The sequence below is a fragment of the Embiotoca jacksoni genome, unplaced genomic scaffold, assembly GCF_022577435.1.
Source record: "Embiotoca jacksoni isolate LCO1_2020_lvr unplaced genomic scaffold, fEmbJac1.0.p SCAF_5, whole genome shotgun sequence".
Lineage (NCBI taxonomy): Eukaryota > Metazoa > Chordata > Actinopteri > Embiotocidae > Embiotoca > Embiotoca jacksoni.
Window position 1 is genome coordinate 17,298,155 of NW_027185403.1, and position 15,728 is coordinate 17,313,882.

At 41.1% G+C, this 15,728-nt stretch overlaps 2 protein-coding genes across 3 annotated transcripts; both read right to left on the bottom strand.

Moving 5' to 3' along the window:
- Window positions 1–258: 258 nt before the first annotated feature.
- LOC138211083 (DNA damage-inducible transcript 4-like protein) lies at window positions 259–1,785 on the bottom strand. Its single transcript, XM_069170686.1, has 2 exons — window positions 1,489–1,785; window positions 259–994 (listed from the first exon to the last, which is right to left on the bottom strand). The coding sequence occupies exons 1-2, from the start codon at window positions 1,664–1,666 to the stop codon at window positions 555–557; spliced, it is 618 nt and encodes a 205-aa protein (XP_069026787.1). The 5' UTR covers window positions 1,667–1,785; the 3' UTR covers window positions 259–554.
- Window positions 1,786–6,834: 5,049 nt separating this feature from the next.
- Window positions 6,835–14,829, bottom strand: sting1 (stimulator of interferon response cGAMP interactor 1). 2 transcript variants are annotated; one of them, XM_069170971.1, is made up of 7 exons: window positions 14,757–14,829; window positions 13,513–13,739; window positions 12,783–12,975; window positions 11,555–11,663; window positions 10,444–10,688; window positions 8,255–8,441; window positions 6,835–7,360 (listed from the first exon to the last, which is right to left on the bottom strand). In XM_069170971.1, the coding sequence occupies exons 1-7, from the start codon at window positions 14,814–14,816 to the stop codon at window positions 7,086–7,088; spliced, it is 1,296 nt and encodes a 431-aa protein (XP_069027072.1). In that variant the 5' UTR covers window positions 14,817–14,829; the 3' UTR covers window positions 6,835–7,085. The 2 variants fall into 2 exon arrangements, with proteins under 2 accessions (XP_069027072.1, XP_069027073.1); XM_069170972.1 differs by having other exon boundaries at window positions 7,268–7,740.
- Between the last annotated feature and the right edge of the window lie 899 nt (window positions 14,830–15,728).

Sequence of the window (15,728 nt, forward strand, 5' to 3'; positions counted from 1 at the left end):
TTTAAAGTCTCGGGAGGAGATTTAACATACAAGTTGACCACCAGCACTCTTGGTACTCAAGTCAACAACTGCATTCAGTGTCACCGGCGGTGCTTTCAGTAATTATCTGGCATATGAAAGCTGCTGTAATTTTCCTTTACCCTGTAAAACTCAAGATATGTGAACTAAAATTTGCTTTAATTATCGACAACAGCAGCTTGAGCGCTGAGACTGCAAGTAAAGTTTGAAACTTCAACATGCAAACACAGGACAAAGATGTAGCGTAAAAATGTTTTTATTTTACAATTGTTAAATAATAAAAAAGCAGCACACCTCAGGAGTGAGACCTGCCCATTCCTGGAATGAATTTGTCATGTTTACAGTGTATACTAATAACATTCAACCATCCTGTGCAAAATACTGTGTTAACATACTATAGTGTAGAAAACACCTCAGAGCAAGACATTCAGAAATGAAGCACAGAATAGTCGACCTTCTTGGAGTTGAAAATATGAAGAAACTTGAACACACACAAACAAAGAGGTGCAACAGGTTCACATTGCGGACTTCAACCTCTAGATGAAATCATGAATGACGGGACTGGCGGAGGAGTAGAGCTTCCTCTTCACCAGCCGGTACTCCGGTCTCAGCTTCAGCACCGTGTTGGTCTTGAAGATGTGCTTGAGTGGCGGCCAGCCGTCGTCCTCATCAGCCCTGAAGACCACAGACAGTTCAAAGGTCGGGGTGACGGTGGGGAAGATTCTCCCCACAGATTTCAGACCGTCTTTGCACTCCACGAAGAGCTTGATGGAGGCGCCGCGCAGCCCGCAGGGCTCGTCGGCAGAGGTGCGCACCACGTCCTGGCCCACCCTGGTGGTCATGAGGTGAGGCAGCAGCAGCACCTGGCAGTGGAGGATGGAGGCCTTGGCTTCTGTCAGGCAGCGCTCGAGCTGCTGGGTCACATCCTGCCGAAGGAGCTGCTGTTCGTGCTCCAAACCGGCATCCAACTTAGAAACTGTAAAGAAACCAAGAGCGCTGTTAGAGATCCACACTGACGGCCGCAGTCATGTCGCGCCAAGTGTGTTCTTCTACTCTGTCACAGCCTTAAAATGTTCCCCTCATTTTCTATCATGTGATAAATGTCTTGTAAAGCTGCACTTGAATACTTAAAGAGCCATCAGACTAAAGACTTGGTCTCAGCGGCGAACAGCTCGGCATGTAATCAGCTGATCCAAGAGCGCAGTCAGTTGCGTTAGACACGTCACCGTCACGCAGATTTCCAATGAACCCTCCTTCGGCTGAGTTATAAAGTCACAGCTCCTTCGTTACCTTTGTAGTTACTTTTAAAAATGACGCTTGGATATTTAAATATAGTTCGTTTAATAGTTCTGTAGGTAACTCGGTTAAGTAGAAAGAATCCGGACACTGACTGATTTAATAAACATCCGTTTACCGTATCTTATTGTGTATCATTAACACAAACTATATTTAACCTTTTAAACAACTTACAGTGCGAGTTGTCTTCTCTGTCCTCGCAGCTCTCGACGCTCCCCCGCCGGGCAGAGCTCGTCTCTCGGCCCGGGGATGTCCGCTGGAACAGGTAGTTTCCTATCATCTCTCCGACGCTGTCTTCCTCCGACAGGACGGGCAGTCCGTGTCCACAGAGCAGCGCCGAGGTGAACATCATCCTGATTCTTGTTTGTGAAGCTCCGGTGTCTCCTCCGAGCGTTTCGTCCGTGTTTTCTCCATGTAGTTAGTCAGCTGAGGTGAGCGGCCGCGGAGGGGAGAGAGCAGCTTTATAGCGGAGGTGAGCTTCAGTTGCATCAGCTGAGCGCTCAGGCGAGTGGGCGGGGCCAGACCTACGTGTCGGTGGTGGGCGTGGCTAAGCGACTCAATCGAGAAAGTTCCTGACTAATCTGACGCAACGTGCCTTGACATTGCAGCGCATTCACGTGTTGTCAACAGTATGTACACTTGATGGTATACACACACAACTCAAATATAACAGTACTCCTAGTACTTTTATACTTGTAGTTTTTACTTATTTCTTTCAATACAATAATTTGTATTGTGAATATAACCAAGAAGGGCATTTACTCAAGTACATTGTGCTCCATACATCTTACAGGGAAACATTTTACTACATTAAACTAGTCTGATTGGTGTAGTTATATTTTTACATTACACCATGCTTGTTTTTGATAGTGAACTAAAAATCGAACCTTCAACTGAATGTGTAATAAAGTTTATTTAACGACCAAATGTGTGTTGAATTGGATGGCACTATTTTTTTGTTTTTATTGAAAGAAATACATAATTATTGAAAATAATAGGAATGGCTGTGAGCACTTTTCATAATGGATCCATAATATAATCCAAAGAGTGGTTTCGAGCTGGAGTGAGCTGAAAATGTTAAAAAAAATTGTCTATAGGCAAGCTTTCAATTCAATATAAATGGAAAATAGAGTTTCCTGTGATACATTATTGAATTGTATTTTCTTAAATTAGGGTTAAAAATTATTTTTTCTACAAAGAAATATGTATTTCATCATCTTTTAGTGAAACCTCCTTCAAATGTCAGACCTAAAAAACAAAGTATACCCAACGTGTGGTGCATCTGTATTGATTATCCAATAATAAAGCATGTATTAGTACATAAGTGTAAAAGTATATAATATATCATACATAATTGATCTTTTTGCTAATAATACTTCAGGACATTTTCTTGTAAATTGAATACTGATTTTGCATTCACGTAGGTTATCTGAATACCTGATAGCTGGTATAAAACCACTGACAACTACTAATAAATAGATAACAACCCATGGAAATATACTAGCCTATGACTAATACACGGGCTACAGACATTGTGGTCTAAGTAGAAGTCCATTACAGTGCAGTGGGTGTATTCAGTGGTTAAAACCATTTCAGAGAGGAAGTGTCCTTTTACTACAGAATACAAGTCACTGCTGTGGCTAATAAGAAATGATCCTGTTATTCATGTTATATGCATGCTTTATAAGAAAAGGTGCTTCACATATTCTTACATGACACAGAAAATATTAGACTATTAGATATTGAACTGATCAGGTCTGTGTGGCTTCACTTTGATCTTCAAACATACGTCCAGTAGGCCTGCTGCTCTGACATGAAGGAAAAATCTAACACAGCAGGGAAGAACAGTTTAAATGCTAAGTAATGGAAAGAAGTTGTACAGATATTGTCTTTATTTGAACATATAACTATGTTAGCTTGTAATAAAATTGTTAAATTTTTGATCAGTTAAAATACCCTAAACATTTCCAGTTGTTCGGTCCGGTGTAGTTGTTGTTGTGTCATTCACACATAGTGAACGTAAGACTCTGTAATACATCAGACTGTTTCATTAGTTTATCTTTTATTTGCCACAAAATATCACATTAGCTCATCTTTATGTTACTTACCAATAAACCTTAACTTTAATAACTCTCCGCAGGGTTTGTACACGAGAATCTCGTGAAGCTGTGTGTGTTTCTGTGTGTGTGAGCACATCAAGTATAGACATGGTGGCATGATGAACCCTGCCTTACTCACAGGTGAGTAACAGTCTGACACACCGTTCAGACACACACACCTGGTCCAGCACAGGAAGTGTCTCCACAAAACACAGAACTAGGTTTTCCTTTCCGTCCAGAAGACTGAAGATTAATGTAACGACCACCACTGCCACATAAGATGCTCAGAAAAATGACATCAACATTGTTGTGGCAAGCCGTTTACTGACTGTCAATCAGATTTAAAATTGATATTCAGATTCTGTTGATAACTTTTAGGATGTTTGTCGTCTGAACCCTCGAACCCAGACATACCTTTTCTTTGTCTTTTGTCTGACTTTTTAATAAAGATGATTTTATGTTATGGTAAAGCAATTTGGCAACACTAAGAAGGTGTAATATGAAAAAGAGAAGTGCAAAGATGTGGTCCTGGTGATACATCCGGGACAACTGACGACACATTTGTTGTAGTTTAATACAGAGAAACATGCAGCTTTAGATTGGTGGTGGGCTAAGTGAACAAAAAGTGATAATAAAGGGTTAATAGTGACATTAGCTGAACCACCTGGTCATCTGGGCAGCACAGTTTACACACCACACATAAACCAACTACTTTTGTCCATTTAAATCCCCCCTCATGACATGACGTGAGAGCAGACACTGAATGGGTTCTTCTGCAAGTTAACTTCTCCCTCTTGACTCATCCTCCTTGGGAAATCTCCCTACTGGCACATCATAGCTGCCGAACAATCGTATTCGGATAAGATGTCATTCAAAAGAAATGCCACCAAGGAGGAAGTGACTTTCTGGGGAGCTGCACGGGAATTACCGTGTGAAGTGACAGTATATGATAACTGCCAAACCATAATTCACTTGTCTTTTTTTTTTTTTTTTTGTGCACGCAGCATATTTCTTTTCTTATTAATTATTTATCTAGTTCAGATTTGCCCTCTCAGTGTTTGTCAGTTCCACATGAATACAACCTTCGCTGTAGTAGATGTAACATTTTAAACCATAATTTTAGCATAAATTCAGAGTGCTGATGTCCCAGGTTTGATGTGAGCCCCTCGAGTGTCTCATGAACATTTATCACTAGTTTAGATCATCACTTTTATTCACCATCCTTCATTTGCTTTACAGCCAGTGTCCTGTTGTGTGTAAACTCAGTCACAATGCCCTTGTTATCCTCCATCCACTATCCATGAGCATCAGTGTGTCAGCTGATGTCAGCTGCTTGGGATGCAGCGTTGTCTCGGTGGGAAACAGGTCTGGCACGTCGCTGGTAGGCAGCCATCCATCACTGTGGCCACAACAACAGCTCGCATGTCTGCAGCCATGAGTGTGTGTGTGTGTTTTTTATTTTTTAAAGTCTTTATCTAACAACGAGATGAAAATACACACATTAATATCAGTTAATGAGGACACGATACTGACACACAAACACACTCAGAGTGCTCGCCACAGCAAAAACCTTGAGCTGTGTAAAGTTAGTTTATATTAAAGTGAACAATGTGGAGATGGATTGAAATGAGTGATTTCTTTCATTTGAGATTAATGAAGGTCTCAACCTTATAATAGAAAATAGCCTGCCATGACTACTGTGTAGTGTCACAGAATAAATGAAGTAGTGATCAACAGTCTTTTCATTACCGTTTTCATTATTTACAGCATTAATTGTTCTGTTCTTATAAAATTTATAGATTAAATTTGCCTCAGCTAAAACTGATACCTTTGACGTACTTCCCTGTTACTGTTTTGTACTGTTTCTATTCAAAAGAAGAGAAAACCCAGATGTATTTGGTTTATAATAATATGAAACTGAGACAAATATATTGTACTTTTGTTTTTTTATATTTCACTCTAAAACTCAACAGATTCATCCAATATAACAACTAATTATTTGTTCATAGAGCCAGCAATTAACTAATGACTTCATAATTTATAGACTCCAATTATAATTTAATGTAATTTTTATGCTGTAGTTTTCATTATGAATCATTATACAGTTTTCAACAGCCAGAACTAAAATAAAAAAGATTATTGTATTTTATTAGTTTCATTTTCAATCACTCCAAAGCAGCCTGACAGTTTTGGTTTCTGTTTTGTTAACTTTTTTTTTTCTGATTGTTATCAAAGGTGTCAAACTGACCTCGACTGTTGCATCAGGTGTGGACTATCACAGCTCCTGCAGTCTGCAGCCGAGCAGGTGAACTTTAAAGCTATTGAATTCCTATAATCTCCAACATCCATTTCAAAACTTTTGAACTGTCATGTGAGGGGAAACGTAAAGCCCGGCTCTGTCCAGGGGTAACGAACAGACGTCCTCCTTTTCAGATTGTTTCATTTGACGGTGCTTCAGACGGCCGGTGGGTTATAAACACAATTCTTACGACAAAAGCAGTAAATATTTGTGTAACAGGATTTATTTGCTCAGATCCAGAACAGTATTGTGCTTTGTCTCAGATCTCTCTGTCCTTCTTCTCACCTCTTCTTTGTCCAAACAACAAAGAGGCTGTAAACACATCTGACGCAACCTCACAGAGGAGTTTCAGCAGCAGCAGCGCTCCCGGTCATGAGGTGTGTGTGCATGTGAGATGCAGATAAACCGGCTCAGTACCAGGTGTCCTCTGACTGCTGCTTTTGTTTATACGGTCATATAACGCATCTCTCTCTCTCTCTCTCTCTCTCTCTCTCTCTCACACGTCCTGCCTCGCCTCCGTCCAACACCACGTCTTTATTTGAACTCTCCTTTCTTCGGCAGTTTTTCTCTTCATACGTATGGACCCTCTTTCACCCCGTGACACTCTCACACTTCCTGCTGTTTATTTTAATGCAACTTCCTTCATACAAATTTACGGCAAGATTTGCATGAGTCTAAACATTTACTGTACTAGTATATAAAACAATGCAGCGAAGGCAGCAACAACAGAGAACATGACGTCATACGGCCTTTGCTCTTCTATTAATTCATGATGTATTAACTGGATGGGAAGATCATGTCCTGTTCTCGACAGGAGGAAGGAGGATGACTGAACTCTGACCTTGGAGTTGCGACACCTCTAAAACAGCTCTAAAACAAGGTGTCATCTCTACGACCTGTGCAGGTTTCTCTCCGCTGCTCACATACTGTTTGAATGTGTAACCCACACTGTACACCCGTTTACACCCCGACAGTTACTGAATACAGTAGGTCAGTTTGACAATGATATATTCTGTGTTGGTTAATCTGTCTCTCCTGTCACTTGTCAGGCAGCTTGTCAGTCATTGACCAGATCATTAATTGTTAATGATAGAGAACAAGAACATCCAACATAACACCTCCTCTGAGCACAGGTTTGTGTTTATTTAATATCTTCTGATCTGAATTCAGCCACAGGCATATTTTTCTCTCACAAACTGTGTAAAATTTTAGTTCAGACATCAAAATATGTCAAGTGGTTTACTAATTTGTTTTCATCCCTAATCTGTCAGGTTTCTATAAAAGGACATGAGAATATTACAGAACAGTTATACAGTGAGTGCTGTGAACTGTGTGTGTCCACGTTCTTCTCTCCCCAGGGCCTGAACAAGTGTTTATGTTTCCCTGTAGAAACAGTCGGAGTTCTCCACAGGTTCCTTCAGAGGCTGAGGTTTCTCCAGGCTGATCATGAGCGTGGGCTCCCTGCTCATTGGCTCCTGCTGGTGGTTCCTCTCAACTTCCATGGACAGAGTAGGTGGCGGGGCGCTCGGAAATGGGCTTGCCATCTCTTGTTGAGGCGGTGGGGTGAGGCAGTACTCCTCTTTCTCCTGCTGCTCCAGGTGCCGGAGGATGGCCTTGGACAGGAAGTGAGGGTCATCCTCATGCTCGTCTAGAGGAAGAAAAACAAAATATGATCTATGTTTCTCTTTATGCTCACTTCTTTTTAAAAGTTTATCTTACAAACACAATAATAACTGAGGAACTTGGAGGAGCCTTTGTGTGATGACACTGTTGCTGTGTTCCAGATGGTGTACTTGTGTACTAACACTCACTATTTTCAATGTATGAGTGCGTTAAATACACAAACATGCAGTGCACTACAGGTACCAGGATGATGCAAAAAAGTAGTGTGAAACGCTGGATACTTTCCACCCTAAACGGTCGCCATCTTGACTACGTAGAGGAAGAGGCGGGGCCACCGACGGAAAGAATTTTCAGATTCAGGCGTCTTTAGAAGATGTCACTGTTCCTGAACACGTACTACTGCTGCTGGAGATAAGAATCAGTGTGTTTATTGATTGTGTTTAACACAGGGCACAAAAACACTTGGGTCAAGCAATTAAAGCTACAGATATTTTGGCGGGTGATGTGTTCATATGCTGAGATTATTTCCGGTCGGTGCTGAAAGGGAAGTATGACATTGGGGACACAGCTCAAGTTTCTCGCTGACATCATGAAGACAAAAAGTTCACATGAGGCTCCAGTTAACTGAACCAAACCCAGACATGTCCCAAAAACTGATACTCTGACCTTCATACTTGATTTCAGCTTTAGACTGCACCGGACAAAACCTTTTAAAAACACATAAATTTCAAAAGCATCTCTAAATACACAAATCCTGATTGTTAGTATTTGTGGCGAAGTGGATAAGCTAAAAGCTGAAATCCCCCTAAAAGCAGCCTGTGTCATGCCACGAGGTGTTTCCAAAGTTCACACACACACACACACACACACACACACACACACACACACACACACACACACACACTAACTGCTTGCCTACCATTGAGCAGGATGAGTTTGTAGCGGTTGCGACACTCCAGCGAGTGATCCAGGATGTCCTGCAGGGTCCTGAGGAAGAGCAGCACCTGCTGTCGGCGCTCAGGCTCCCCTAAACCAGCGCTGCTCTCGTGGGACAAGCTGTAGAGCGTCAGCAGAGGCGTTGCATACTCCACCACACAGTGATGGGCCTGTTAACACACAAACACACACACAATAACAATAACAGTCACCCAGAGGAAAATACATTTCCTGGAGAGATAATCCTTTAAAAGCTTGTGACACTGCTTTCAGAAATGTTTGATTATCTTGTTTAACAGGTAGATGGTGCTGTTACTAGGCTTTAAGAGATCAGCTCTCCACTGCTGAGTTCTCAGGTACAACCAGGAGGTGGTACTAATGCTTCGCTACTGAAGGGAAACAAACACAGTGATGTACTCTACTTCTGAGTATTTCAATTCGACATCTCGAAGTACATCAATGATTAAAATGTGCTTCACAAATCACACTGTTTCTCCAGTTTACAACAAGTGAAGCAAAACATTGTTTTGTATTGCAATAATCTATGATAACACATTTGAATTACTTCAATTTAAAAAGCTGTGAACAAAGACATCGGTAGTATTTTAAAAGTAGTAAAGATAAAAGTAGCAATACAATAAAGTAAAAATGATCAAATAATTATATATTATATATCACAGGAATACTACCACAGATGGATTGACATGTAGGCAGCAATGTTCAAGCTAGTTAAAGCAGAGATAATTACAACTAATGGGCAGGTTTATTTAAAAGCAGAAGTGCATCATACTTGTAATAGAGGTAAAACAGGAAAATTATTATAACTATAATATAAATACTATGACTGTCATATTTCAATCCCAAAACTCCAGGCAGACTCTGTTTGGATGCTTTTTCAATGTGACGAGTTGCTGCTTCTCTCTGTTTCATTGTAGACTTGATATCTTTGGGGTTTAGACCGATAGTCGGGTAAAACCAGACGTTAGAAGATGTCACCTCGGACGCTGGGATGCGAGATGGATATTTATTCTGACACCTGTGACGACTCCTCCCACTCTGCTGGTGCAGGTCTGCTGCTTGTTTTGCACATACTGACAATTAGCTGGAAGGCGGAGCTGCTCAGACCTGTTGTCACTTGATCCTTAGATCATGGCCTGCTGCACCCTATTCAAATAACCATTCAAATAAAGTTTATTATTACTCCTTCTTAGTTTGTTTGTGGCAAACAAACTTCTGTTTTCTCTCCTGCTCACACACTTCACCATGTGTTTAGTGTGTTTGGCATTTTGAGTTAAATAAACTACTTTTTAAAGGATATATCTGAAACAGGTGGTTACACATTTTATAGATGAGAAATTATTTGAATAATCAAGAAAATGGTCATCAGATTTATTTACAATGAAAACGGCCATTAGTTAAGGTCATTTTCTATGAAAAGTCTTAGACTGTAAAGTTGTTGTCAGATAATTGTAATGAAGTAAAATCTACACTTTTAGTAGAAGTACAAGGTAGTATAAAGTACAAGAACCTTAAAAATGAACTGAAATACAATTCTGGACTAAATATTACAAACATTCATGATCGTCTTACTGTGATGTCTATAACAGTAAAATAACAACACAACATAATTCTTGTAATCACTTTGTGGCTATTTTTGGACTTCCATGAAACTCAAGATGCTTTCATGTAGCCCCAAACTTCATTTCCCTCGACTGAACTGCAGAACTGGTTTTCGGTTCAGTCGGTGTTAGATTTGCAACATCAAACACCTTGAATATAGAGCACATCAATGTGCACATCTTAAAATATTGAATAAATATATATACTGAAACAGCCCCTCGAGTCTGTCACTTCTTTGTGACTGCTGCATTTAAGCTGTGTGATCTTTACAAATGTGACCAAAGAAAACATCAGCATTGAGTCTTTCAACTCACACTGGCAACAAGAAGGCTGACGCTGACGTTGAATTACTGGGCAGGCAGCTTTCAGCGTTCACACGGCAGCTTCTCAAATGTTCTGTTATTGACTGAATATGACTAATGTGAACCTGAAGGAGTCTCTAAACATCGCCTGAGACAGGTCACTGACTATCTCTAACCTGCATCAGTGTCACTTCAGAGACAAACCTTCATTAAAATCTGTCACACTGTTATTTTTCATCCTCTCAACTACCTTTTTATTCTCGTCCAATACGCTGTAGACGCTGTGCCTGAAGACCCGCCCGCGGACTCCTGCCCTGTCAATCTGGACGTTTGGCAGGTTGTCATAGAAATGGATGTTGTCGTCCTCGTCCTCCAGCTTGTGTGCGATGTTGGCATTAAGAGGGATGAGGATGAGGAGCTTCCTGGAGCCGCGACCCCAAACGGGACTACTGGACTGATGTGTGGCACAAAAAGCTGCGATGGAAGCCTCCAAGTCTGGATGGAAAAATACACACACACACAAACATACAAACACACACACACACACACACACACACACACACACACACACACACACACACACACACACACACACACACACACACACACACACACACACACACACACACACACACACATTCATTGAGGTCGCTTCATGGCCTGCGATTACTGGCCCCATCAACACTTCATGTCTTAGTTCTCTATGCTGTCCTTTTCTCTCTCTGCTCTCCTATCACCCCAACCGTGGGAGGCATATGGCCGCCCACCTCTCAGCCTGGTTCTGTCAGCGGTCTCTTCCTGTTAACCCTCCCGTTGTCCTTGGGTCAAAATGACCCGCAGCTGTGTTCAACCAAGTTCTATGTTAGAATAGAACTAATATTTTCATATTTTTTGGGATCATTGGTGACAAGGAGGCTGTGAGGGTTTCTTTAAAGAATGATCACCAATGATCCCAAAAAATATAAAAAATATAGAAATAAAATAGAACTCGGTTGAACACAGCTGTACATTTTGACCTGAGGACAACGGGAGGGTTAAAAGGGAGTTTTTCCTTCCCTCTGTCTGAGGGTTTTCTCCCTTTATGGGGAGTTTTTTTTCCTCCTAGTTTATATGGGAATTGTTGAATTGTTGAATTGTTGAATTGTTGAATTGTTGAATTGTTGAATTGTTGAATTGTTGAATTGTGGAATTGTTGAATTGTGGAATTGTTGAATTGTTGAATTGTTTTTGTATTCAGTCACATCTCTAGTATTACTAAAATATTGTAAAAACTGGTACTCAAGCTCAAATGTGCATTTTGAAAGAAAAAAGGACAAATAAAATGTCCATGGTATGTGTGGGGGTGTTTTGATGTTACTGACGTGGCAGCACGAGTCGCAGGTAGCCGAAGTAGAAGGACCAGGCCAGGCCATGGGCCACATTCATCTGCCTCCCCTCACAGATGTCTGACACCTCCACCTCCGACGGACCCTGCACACCGACCACAGAAACAACCAGAAGAATGTCACAACAACTTACCTCTGCCAGGGAGCCACCTGACACCTTCCAAAAGGTGTCAGGCAAAGGAAAAGGGCATCCCTGCACCCAAGCTGCCCTTTCCTATGTAGGGCCAATATATTTTTAGATTGAATTCAGTGCAACAACAAGAGACAGAGACAGTTACACAAAATCAGGAGCTGGATTTGAATCTGTAATGCTCCCAGTTTATATAAGGAGTCTGAGGGAACAGTGAGCCTTGTTCAAAATTATACTGCGATTCTTTGAGGACAGTGTGAGTGCGGTGGTCATTCTCGCTGATGAAGACATATTTTGAGTCTATTTTTACCCCAGAAATGCCATATCGATTCTAGTCAACTGATGCTTCAGGACAGAGACTGGTCTCTCCCAAGTGAAGTCGTCTTATTCTATTCTTCACTTCTGCCATGTTGCTCTGAGCTGGAAAGAGACAATAATCTTTCAGATGATTAATTTTATGATAATTAAAAGAAAAAAAGAGAATTCATTTATCAGGAATGTGAAGAAATACACATTCTCTCTAGAACATTTTTCCAGTTGAGGAAAAAGGTGGAGTTCAGTTTTAGAATTCACTTCAAATGTAGACCTGCAGTGTGCTGACTGGTTGAACGACCTGATACTGGGTAAGTTACAAGTATTAGCTCAACAGTGCTGGAAACATGCTCGTTAAGTTCATGTGATTGAAAGTGTACATAGAGGTGTTCAGTATAAGGACAAATGTTGCTGCTTTATAAACAATGTTCTCTTACAGATGTTCTTACTGTTGGGCCTTTAACAGCATCGTGTGAACTTGTTTGGAGGGCTTGAATGTGACAGATGTTCATTTGTATGTTAAAGTCAGCAGTAAGAGTCTCATATGCTGATTTAAAGGGCTGTATCAGTGTTTTTGTATGTTGCAGCCTGTTTTCTATTCACTATGACCTTTTCCTGATGTTGATCTCTTCCAATATGTTTTCTTTGACACCCAAATGTTTTCCCTGTGTCCATATGAAGAGAATTATGGCAGCATGGGAAGACACTGAAGGTCCTGTGCAGGAGTGACAGTGTGGTTTGTGTGACGAGTCCGGACCTCACCAGGATTCCCAGGCTTCTGCCGAGCGCGTAAAGAGCAGAGACCAGCAAAAGGAGTTTCCAGCATTGGTCTCTGTGATGCAGAGGGTGGACGGTCACGTAGAGCAAGAGGCCGGCCAGCGCTGCAGCCAGCATTGTTTTACCCCCCAAACCGCAGGCCTGCAGCATGCGGCTCAGCCATGCTTGGCCCTGGTACCTGGTGAAATCACAGAGAGGAGGAGGCTACTGTTGTCCCCGTTATCATGTCTGCACTGTGTCACTGTTGTGCACAGTAATTAACACTACAAACATACTGTTACAGCGTCTACATCTTCAAACAGAAAGGGTTTGGCAGCATATGTCTTCATTGTATTTTTGGTCTCCACCATCAATTGAAGGGAATACCTTTAGCTGCTCAATATTTAATTCATTTTGTCTGTCTTCTGTTTGGTGCTGAGCAGGTAATGCACAAAAGTGTTTTCACTTAAAGCAGCTGCCTGCTGCCAATGGAGAGCAGCGAGAGTGAACCAAATAGAGCGGTTTCAGGTTGTAAAACCAAAACAATGAGCGAAAAGACCCTAACATTTTTTGAAAAAAAAAAAAAAAAAAAAAACTGAGGGAAACTGCTGAGTCAGATTATATTCGAGGATTCATCGCTATGACCAAACCTTTCACATTACTTGTAGTTATTTCTAGCCTGAAAAGACCTGTGTGATTGCAACACATACAACCACAGCTACGCCTTTTCTCTCACCTTGTGTTTGAATGGAAGAGGAGCTCCTCTGGCAACAGACAGAGCCCATGCAGCAGAGGGCCAAGGGTTAGGATGAGTATTGCTATGGCAATCCAGCCACATAACCCTTCAGGGGACAAAATCATGATGCCTACTATCGCCATGGCGGCCAGGGCTGCAGCACACGCCTTTGGCAAGTTTCCACGAGGCTGAGGGATGAGAGCGAACTGATCTTGGAGGGACAGCATCTGTCAGGGAACAGTCAGCGGAGGTCAGGGAGCTTTTATATAAAACCACATGCATCGATCAATCAGTGTGAAGGGTCAGTTCACCCAGAAATGTGTTCAAAGCCTTTATAATAAAGTCTGAGCCGTTGTTTGAAATGTTATAGTCAAGAGAGTAATAGTGTTGTGTTTCATGATTTCTTTGAAGATTTCTTTGAAGATTTAAAAGAGACCATCATCATCGGTTGTCACATGAGGGCTATTATATGTGTATCTAGTGACAAAGAAGGTTCATTATAGTCAGTCAGTAAAAATGATCAAACCAGAAGTGTGTGGTAACAAAGTGGAATTACTTTCCAAATGTGACGTCTCTCTGGAGAATGCGACTTGTTGCACATCTGGCTCATTGCCATATCAGTGTTTTTCTTCCATTTGTTAATAGAAACACAGCTGCTGTTACTTTACTGACAGGTGTGGGTAGTCATGCATAATCGAAAGTAATGAAGTGTCGAGGAAAAGCTGTGTCGAAAATCTTGAATTGTCGTAGCAGCCAGCATGCGTAAGTATGCTGAGGATTATTTTTCATCAATATGGTAATTGTTAGCCTATAAATTCACAACTAAAAGGCGTGTTACAAGACTAAACAGAGTCTGAGTTTAAAACTGAGTTTGGTTCCACCGCATCAGGTGATAAACAATGACCATATCAAACATGAATTTTAACTTGTGTGAAAACAGACAATTTGCCTTTGTTCAAATCTCCTCAAAGAGTTTTGGAGTTGAACCACAATGCAATGAGCAACAATGAGGTAAATGTACCATTAAGTGACATATATATGCACCTATTGGTCTGTTGATTAGATCTGAGATAATACAAATTGACAGAAGCAAAAGGCTTCTACTTCTACCAACCTCAGATCCCTGTCACTCATGATTTCTTAATCCAGTGTGCACAGGAGAAAACATCGTATTTAGCAGGAAACAGTACATCTAAAGAAACCAACAGTGGAAAACACACAAGGAAAAGAAATGTTTCACTCACTTCCATTTGGTTGTTGGGATCCAGTTTGGAGAGATGTCCTTTGTCTGCTGTTCTCCCCATACCGCTCCCCTGCTTCTCTCCACCCCTTTTTAATTTCATGATCAAGCACTTTCAGTTTCTATTTCACTTAAATTTGCTCTCTCTGTGTGTGTGTGCACTGTAATGGGATATCGGGTCAGTGTAGGTGTTAGGAATTTCTACAGGGAATAAAAAATACCTGAAGATATTTCTGATGTTCACAGCATGCTGTAAGTTCATTTAATCAAAGGGATGACCATTTCAATTGTTAGAATAATATGACTTTTTCAAAATCGAGTATATGGCTGAACTATGTATGAAATGACAGAGGGCTTTTAATTTGAAATGAATACAGGAAGTTTTGGCCGTTAGTTTTTAAACCTAATAACTGTTAAAATGTTTGCTGTTTCAGGTGTAAATCTCTGTGGTAAGGGTTTCAAGGTAAGATAAGAAAAGTGAGAGACAGAAGACTTATGGGGAGTCCAGTGAAGCTGAACTGGAAAAAGCTGGAAAATTGAATAGCATTGCAGCTGCTAGCTCAATATGTTCCACTTGTGCTTTGACTGCTGTCATTAACTTGGTGACTTACAAAGATCTGTGTGCTCTGTGGTTGAAGGCTGACTGTCTGACACAATACCCTAAATGTTTGCTGAACAGTGCTTGCATGGACATTGTTTGATTCTGGGCTATTACAGTATATATGCGGAGACTTGGTTCTTTGCAGACGAAACAGTCGTTTGATCATGGAGGCCTATTATCTTACGATTTGATATGGTCGCATACAGTCAATCTGCTGTTTTGTATGTCTATTTGTTTCAGAGACTTGGTGTTGTTTAAAAACCAACGCGACAGACTTACGAACAGGACGCTGACAGCTACAGATGCCAGTTCAGTTTGACTGTGTGAATTCCCTTACCTCTCTAAAACTCCACCTCTTTACTGTCATTGGTTAAT